Source organism: Rhinolophus hipposideros (genome assembly GCF_964194185.1).
Source record: "Rhinolophus hipposideros genome assembly, chromosome: 4".
Lineage (NCBI taxonomy): Eukaryota > Metazoa > Chordata > Mammalia > Chiroptera > Rhinolophidae > Rhinolophus > Rhinolophus hipposideros.
In genome coordinates, this window is record NC_138050.1 from 22,965,110 (window position 1) to 22,973,980 (window position 8,871).

The 8,871-nt window shown below is 35.6% G+C and overlaps 1 protein-coding gene across 2 annotated transcripts in view; it reads right to left on the reverse strand.

The window, feature by feature from the left end:
- GPM6A (glycoprotein M6A) overlaps window positions 1-8,871 on the reverse strand; it is a 238,695-nt gene that overhangs the window by 124,257 nt on the left and 105,567 nt on the right. The window contains exon 1 of one of the 2 annotated variants that reach the window (XM_081046244.1): window positions 1,208-1,775. The exons of the other annotated variant lie outside the window; for it this stretch is intronic. Coding sequence (XP_080902370.1) covers window positions 1,208-1,244 — 37 coding nt within the window. The 5' untranslated portion in view covers window positions 1,245-1,775. Of the gene's footprint in view, window positions 1-1,207; window positions 1,776-8,871 lie in introns of those variants that run through there. 2 annotated transcript variants of the gene reach the window in all.

The following is an 8,871-nucleotide window of genomic DNA, read 5'->3' on the forward strand; positions in this document are numbered from 1 at the left end:
ATTATGTTTCTATCATGGATTGTCATTAACAAGTGTTTATGATATTGGCTTATTTAGTACCTTCGTCTATTGCTTATATAAAAACCTTTATATATTAAATGTCATGGTCTTTGATTATGTGTGTGGTGTGTGTGTGTGTGTGTGTGTCTGTGTGTGTGTGTGTGAGTGTAAGTGTGTGTTAAGAGACCCAGCAAAGCTGAATGGCTCAAAATAATGAAAAGACCTATACTGTTTCCAAACTATCTAGTCTAGCATGTAAAATATAGTTTTCTAAAACAATTCATTTATATACATTCAAAATCAAATTTGATAGCTGAATCTTTTCAACACCACTCTTTAATATTACCTTAATGAATTATTACCTGTGTTACTGTTTCATCCTAAGAACACAAGAGCATTTTCTGTAACATTACATAAGCCTGACAGCAGACATGAAAGACAACACTGCCGATTCTGGGGTGAAATCTACAGTTCCCTTCAAAGCCACCACATGACACACAATATAGAGTGCTTGAATCATTTGAAATTGCCAATATTTGGCCATTTTTAACCTACAAAAAGGACAATTTAACTTATGTGGCCAGATATACCTACACAGGCTTAAAAATGCATCAGGAAATATCCTTGATGTGTATTACTCAGAAGTTGATTACGGTCAACTCTAGAGAAAGGAAAACCTTAACATCTGCATACACTCTGAAAATCGATGAACCTTTGCTCCATCTATATTAAAACTACATCCATGCCACACACAAAAATATTTTAACCGAAATGTAATAAATATACTTTTGGTCTTTGTTCTATGAGATGTCCATTCAAAGGTATCGATAATGGTTACATCATAAGATTTTTAACTACGACTAGCTCCAAATATTGCCTTTGTGGCTCACACCAGGAATCCTTTGACCCAGCTCGACAAGTGTGAAAACATGAAATAAATTAAGGTTAACAAAGACTGGTCTAAGGAATAGTTTGCAGTAATACTGGAACACTCTTATCACTAATACCCAACTCATATCTGAAAGATTTGCAAATAATGACAACATTCATGTGAGACATTACTGCAAGTAAGGAACAGGCGAAAAGGGAAACAAAAATGCCTTCCAAGAGACAAACATTCATTAGCCCTACTGGCAAGTGTCTAAAGCAAATAAGGAAACTGCAAAATAATTACTTAGCTACAAATAAACCCTTTTTAGCACAGTACCTTTTTGTGTCTGTCCCTCTTCCATATTCTCTTCCATGGCTACCTTTCTTCAGTAGAATCTGGTACACGGAATTAATCAAAAGCTCAATTAGATGCTGGAAAAACTGGTGATTTTTTTTTTTTCCCTGGGAGGCTCCAACAGCAGTGGCTTGGGCAAGTCCTGGGAGCTTAGCTAAGGCTCCCTCGCGCCTCTTGTTTGCTTGGAGACAGGCTGTCAAGTGTAATTTCATTCAAATTACTCTTCCGTGAAGATTATCAATTTTTCTTCTCAAAGCTGCCCATTGTGTACCACTGTAAGCAGGTATTCAAGCAAGTAGCCTGAGAATTTTGGGGGGAAATCTGGTCTGAATCCCAGTAGCAGAGACTCTAAGATTCACAAGCCTTGCTTTGCATTTAAAATGGGGAAAAGAAATTGAGGTTTGTATTGAAATCTGGGCTTTAAATTGGAAACAGGCTGCTGTGAACAGATGGAGGGGTGTCCTCCTAACATGAAGCCGACCACCACCCCACAATTCCCCCCTTTGCCACCAGAGTGGGAAAGCCCAGATTCCTGTCACTTCTTTATGCTGCAGCAGGGCTTCTTACCCAGTCAGATACCTTGCAAAAATGCCTTTTTCTTTTTTCTCCTCACTAAGTATCTAGTTAATTTGATTTAAAAGTGCCAAAAAAGGATGCAATTATATCCTCTCAGGGTTTAATCTGAAAAAAGGGTATTATTAAGAGAGGATTTATAAGCTCACACCTTTCAGATTTAAAAAGATATACAAGTATATGGTTTTCAAAAGAATGAGTATAAACCTTTAAGCCTGAAAGATGTGTTTTAAGTAATTATTTTTCTTCAGTGCCATAAGACTCTTAAAGGAAAGGGAGAAAAACACTGAAATTAAATAAAAGAACCTATTGATGCCTTTGTAATTTATTGTTCTGATTTTAGCCCACCAAAACTGCTGGTTTTAAATGAGAATCTCTTGAAAGAGAATTGTTTCAAGGGTCATTACTGGGAAATGAGAAGGAAGAAATTCTAGATAAGGAACAACGGGGCTAAGCAATTTATAATGGGAGTCTGCAGTCTGATTTGGAATGCAAATCCCAACGCTGCAGTCTGGCAAGAAATTAGCATTTGTACTTCAGCCTCCGGAGTGACAAGGCACAACCCAAGAGTCTCAATACTTCACGAAAGGTATAGTAAGAAAATAAACAGTATCTCAAGGAGGAATAAAGCTTTACTAAAGTCTAAAGGAAGACGAATCTCTGTCTCTGTCTCCATTTCTAAGCAAGCACGCACATACACACACGCACACACAACAGTATCCCTTACCTTTGATGAAAATTAATTCACATCCTAATTATTCACAGTACGTTTCTTGCATTATAGTATATATTTCACATATATTTTTTAAGAGTGGGTCAATAGCATGTTACACACCACCCTCAAGATCATTACTAAAGCAACTAGAAGAATTTTTGCACAACATTCCACTTTCTCATGATTTCTCATAAAAGAATGTTTAGCTTTCATTCTATAACCATTTGTATTTATTTTCTCTATTCAAATGAATTTAACCCATAGGTAAATATAATTCAAATAAATAGAAAAAAAAAAAAAAACTATGTCTCCTGAATATATTCCAATCTGTATTCAAGGGTTAGTGAGAGGGCTGCTTGCCCAGGGCAGTGATCAAGAGAAGGAAGCCATAGGGAAATGGAAGAGCCAAATCATACAGCATCTCTGCTTTCCCTTACCCCAGGCTGACATAACCTGGCATAGGGTCCAAACAGAAGGGATCATCATCCCTCATTAATATTTTTCATTCATTTTATACCCCAGGAATCACCAGTGAAAACAAACCTTTAATAGTAAAAACAGTAGACATAATGCCACTTGAAATTCTTAGAGCACTCTACAATCTACAATACACATTCGAATGCATTAATACATTTGCAAAACAAATAGGAAAAGAGCTATTTTCCTCACATTTTTTGTTGGAAAAACTGAGACTTGGGCAGACCCAGTGATGAGGCCAGTAAACAATCAAGTAAGTCGTAGAACTCTGGTCAGCAATGTCTTGTCTACAGCTCTAAACATGGCAGCCATTTTCTACTTGCTCTATTCCTAGTGTCTTCACAAATCAGCTTCAGTCTATAGCTTTCTTTTTTGCCAAGCACATGAAGGGAAAGAGTGAAAGGAAAATGAAAGGGAAATGAAAAAAAAAAAAACGTATTTATTGGGCAAGATGAATGGAAATGTAACTATGACTTCTTTTCCTTCTGGCTACTCCAGAACAGAGCAACAGATTCCTATAAAGGATCGACTTTTTTTCTAAACTAGACTTTTTCACACAAAAATCATTACCTGAAGAAGACAATAGAACTTATACTAAATTTTTAAATATACAAAGAACCATCTCAAATCCAAGCTAAATAGACTCATGAAGAGAAACAGCTTTCTTATGGCAATCACCTACCAGTGAATGGAGATGGAGATTTATTTTTTATTGTGGTAAAATATACATGACACAGAATGTTCTCTCTTGATCACGTGTAAGTGTGTGTTATGACATTAAGTACATTCACACTGTTCTGCAACCATCAAGACCATCCATCTCCAGACTTTTCATCTATCCAAACAAAAACTCTGTCCCCATGAAACATGAATTCTCATTTCCTTCTCCCCATTTAAGGACAGTTGTGGTGGCCAATTGTCATTTTTGGAATTGTTTTTTAAAGTCTTGATCTCATTTGAACTAAAATTATTTTGAATAACCAAGTATCTGAAAACTAGTTAGGAAAGAAAAATGGTAAATATCATTGTAGATTAACTTTATGAATTTTAAAATATACTATATGACTATTAAGAACTGACAGTGTTTTTTTTCTAGATCCTTAAGAACTGTAAGTTGAAATGATGAGACGCCTCATCTAGTATTCTTTTCATTATATCACACTGTATTTGCCCCACTCTATTTTAGTCATTTATTTAAAATATATGAGTTCAATAGCTATTTAAAAATATGATAATAAATGGTAATCACAATTTCCCTTTCAAATATTGTCTAAGGTATATTTCTAATATGTACGAGGTTAGAAAAGTTTGCAAACTCATCATAGAAAAAGTGCTACATACTTCATTGCTGAATATCACTACGGTCACCTTTGAAGCACTCCCCCTGGGAAGCTATACACTGACGCCAATGCCTAGTCCACCCTTCAAAGCAATTTTGGAACTCTTTGGAATGGCCATCAGAACTGTTGTATTACCCTTGATGTCCTGAATGCCATCAAAATGTCTTCCTTTCAATATTTCCCTTATCTTCAGGTAAAGAAAGAAGTCATTGGGGGCCAGATCAGATGCGGAGGGAGGGTGTTACAATACGGTTATTTATTTACTGGCTAAAGGCTCCCTCAAAGACAGTGCCGTGTGAGCTGGTGCATTGTCGTGATGCAAGAGTTATGCATTGATGGTGAAAAGTTCAGGTCATCTAACTTTTTCATGCAGCCTTTTCAGCACTTCCAAGTAGTAAACATGGTTAACTGTTTGTCCAGTTGGTACAAATTCATAATGAGTAATTCCTCTGATATCAAAAAAGGTTAGCAACATCGTTGCAACAAGTTTGTGAACTTAATTGTCAGACCTCATATTACTTTTCTCCTGTGTTAGCCAGAAGACACATTATCCACTGAACCTAAACCCATTGTAATTTCTTCTCACTTCTCCTAATTCACCTTAATTTGGAGCTGGCTCTTTAACACTTCATCTTATCTTTATAAACATTTTATTATTTAAACCAAGAAAATATCAACCTATTGCTATAATATATAATTAATCATCTTTGTGATGTTCAAAATAGTGTTCAATACACAGTCAAGTAAACAGAGTTACAGATTAAACAGCAAGTTGATGATCCCAAATACATCAACAACTATAAGAAATAGGAAAAAAAATGACAAGGTTCTTGGGTCAGAAGTAGAAAAACAGACGTGTGGTAACATGATTAGGTGTGATAAAAAAATATTGTGAATGCTTAAATAAATAGAAAATTATTACAGTAAAAGACTCATTGCCATTAATCCCCTTCAAAATATTCTTCCTTGCTTCAAACACACTTATCCCATCGTTCTTGCCATTTTCTGAAGCAGTTCTGGAAGTCCTCTTTTGTGAGTTTCTTTAGTTGCACTGTCATGGCTGCCTTGGTGTCCTGAATTGATTCAAAACATTTTCCTTTTATGGTCGTTTTGACTTTGGGAAGAGCCAGAAGTCACACGGTGCCAGATCTGTGAATAAGGTGGATGAAGACACACCGTAATGTTTTTATGACAGAAATTGCCATACCAGAAGCGATGTGTGACAGGGAGCATTGTCATGATGGAGGATGAAGAAAAGACACTCACAAAAACTACTTCAGAAAATGGCAAGAATGATGAGATAAGTGTGTTTGAAGTGAGGGGGAGTATTTTGATGTGGGATTAATGGCAATGTGTCTTTTAACTGTAATAAATGTGTTTTATTTAAACAGTCACCGTATTTTTCTATCACACCTCATATGAACCAAGTATAGTGCACAGGACAAATAGACATGAACACTGTTTAGAAACTTTTTTCTTTTTTTTCTTCAAATGTTTCAGACACAGATCCAATACTATCTTAAGAATAAAATGTTTAGTTAGTTTCTTCTTATATTTTGACAAAGAAAAAGAACCTCTGGACTGCTGGTTTGAGCTCTAGGTCAGAAATCGGCTTCCGTAAAATTTTCTCAAAGAAAATTAAAATCACCACAAATACTTAAATGTTTTAAATATAAAAACAGCATAACAGTCTTCAGATTTGTCTAACTGTATAATGCAGTTGATTCACAGACTGACCATTGTCTTTACAAGTCTTGCTAAACTTAAGTATCATTACCCCAACTTCTTTTCTTTTCTTTTCTTTTTTTAAGTGTGTTTTTCCAGGACCCATCAGCTCCAAGTCATGTAGTTGTTTCAATCTAGTTGTGGAGGGTGCAGCTCACAGTGTGAGTTCAATGTGGGGATCGAACCGGCAGCCTTGTTGTTAAGAGCACTGCCCTCTAACCAACTGAGCTAACCGGCCACCTCTTCTTTTCATTTTTTATTGTACAAATGTTTATTTAGCATTCTTACATACATAGGAACTTGCTGTAGGCAAGAGAGATAAATCCCTGCTCTAAATGATGTTTATAGATTAAAAGCACAAGACAGGTCAAAAATCACAATGCTGTGTGACAAGTGATAACTAATAAGGATAAAAAAAGCACAAGGTGTTACATAAGCCTAAAACAAAGATAGCTAACTAGTTTTAGTTTTGATAGTTGGGAAAGTTTCTGTGCTTTTCTAGAATGTATAGGTTGATGTGACTATCAAAGACTAAACAACTTTCTCAAGGTGACACAGCTGGTGAATGAAGGAATTGGGATTTGAATTTTGGTCTTTCTAATTCTAAACGCACCCCCCACAAAAAGGTAAGTCATTCAGTACTCAATTAACACAGTTTAAGACATGTTAGCATTTTTTCGTTTTTTGAGTAAAGTCTTAGCGTTACATAAACGACAAAGGACACAACTTATACCTCAGAAGAAGGATGAATTTTCTTGCTCCATTCATTTGCACCAAAGTTTAACAATTTAGAAATCTCAGTTAAGCTTAACCTTACATATTACATTGGATATTGCAAATGAGAAGCTTGTAAAAGTAAATAAATAAGAATAGAGAGAATGAGAGATAGAGAGAGTGAAAAACACACCCACCCAGGGAGAGAGAGAGAGAGAGAGAGAGAGAGAGAGAGAGAGAGAGAGAGAGAGAGAACAAGAAGTTTTGAGTTTTCAAATGCTGTGATTTTAAGGCTTGTTTTGAATATTCCTGTAGACACAGATGATAGGACAAATCCTCTGAAAAAGCTGATTACACAATATGGTGAACAGAGAAATGATGAGGAAAAATAAAATTCAAATCTTCTCAACTTTATAATAAGCATTTTGGTCTTTTTGCTTATACATTTGATTCCAACTCCTTTTATGGAGGGAAAAAATATGAAAGCCTACTCTTACATTTCCAGGGATCATCTTAGGTAATCTACAATTTCTTATCTCAGAGAAGGGAACTACTCAAGGATTGACAACTTTTTTCCTTCTTCAAAATGTCTTCTACCCATACATATAAACTAAGGACTCAAGAGCAGGGAGTAACAGGCCTCTCCCTATGGGCAATCAAATAAAGGTCACTTCATTTCCTATTTCTAAGTGGGATGTGTGATTTTACGCAGTTTGTTTTATGTGAGCTGGATATCTGAAGATATTTTGGGGGTTTGTTGGTGTTGAGCAAGAGACCTTTGACTGTGATCTACTCTCCATTAATTAAGGATAAAACAAATATGTTCAAGTCCTACATGTACCAGAATAAGCCAGAAAACATTCTCTCAAGAAACTTTTATTGGCAATAACATATGGTCTATTTGGATGACAGACCATGGCTCCAGAAATGTTGACACATTCAAGTCTGCAAATAACCTACATCCTAATAGTTCACTGTTAGGTTCAAATGACCCTGGAAAACACCACTCCGCTCCAATCTGCTTGTGTAGGAGTCACACAATCCATCAATTTGCCACTGCTCTTCACGGTTTTCTGCCGTATGCTCAAGTCACCAATAAACACCCCATTGCAGTTGTCCTAGATCAAATGCAAAGCTGTTTTTTAGGATTTGATATTGCAAATATTAAGGGAGAACTGATTTATTTCCTCCCTCCATCCCACTGCCTGAATTCCAATACAATTTGTCTACAATTCATATTTTCCAAGTACCATACATTTTCATTTTTAATATTTCAATACAGATCACATTTCAATGAGGATTTCCTTTGCCTATGATTGAGAGCAGAAATCACAAGTTGCACTTGTTTCTCCCTCACTGTTCCTAAAGTGAGACTGAGTACAGACCTATTTTGCAGTACCCAGCTTTCCAGGTCTACCTCTTCTTATTCAATAACACTTAATAAATATTTGCGTGGCACCCCTGTATGCTAAGCACATTTTTTTATCTTACTGACTATTAACAATCCTGGGAATAAGTAGTATTCCCATTTTATAGGTGATAAGACTGAGATTTAGACATGCAACTAATTTGCACAAGTCCCACAGCTATGATGAAGCAAAATTTGAACATAAGATCTCTCAAAGTTTCCTTGTTTCCATTACATTAAATGACTCAATAAAGAAAAAGTAAATAAGTGTTCACTAATCAATTCCTGCAAAAAGTACATAAAAATATATTTTAAAGTTGCCCTTGTTTGACAGTCTTAACATTTGTAGCTAAATGAGTGGGGTGCCAGGATAAATTTCTAAGTATTTTTTTCTAAGCATCTTTTACTGAGTGTCCTGTGTAAATCCTGATCCTACAGAACTGCAGATATAAATTGCATTGTAAATTTTAAATCAATTTACTGTGAAAAAGAATCTTAAATACACTATGTCTAAGGAATAGTCTTTCATTCATTAGCTCATCAACTACATATTGAGTGATACCTTCTTCCAGATACAAATCTAACTTCTGGGGCAAGTTCAGTGGAAACATATACTAGCTCCCTGTTCTCATGGCATTTATGCTCTAGCAGAAGAAGGTAAGTGGCTACATAAACAAATATATTTAAAAAAAGC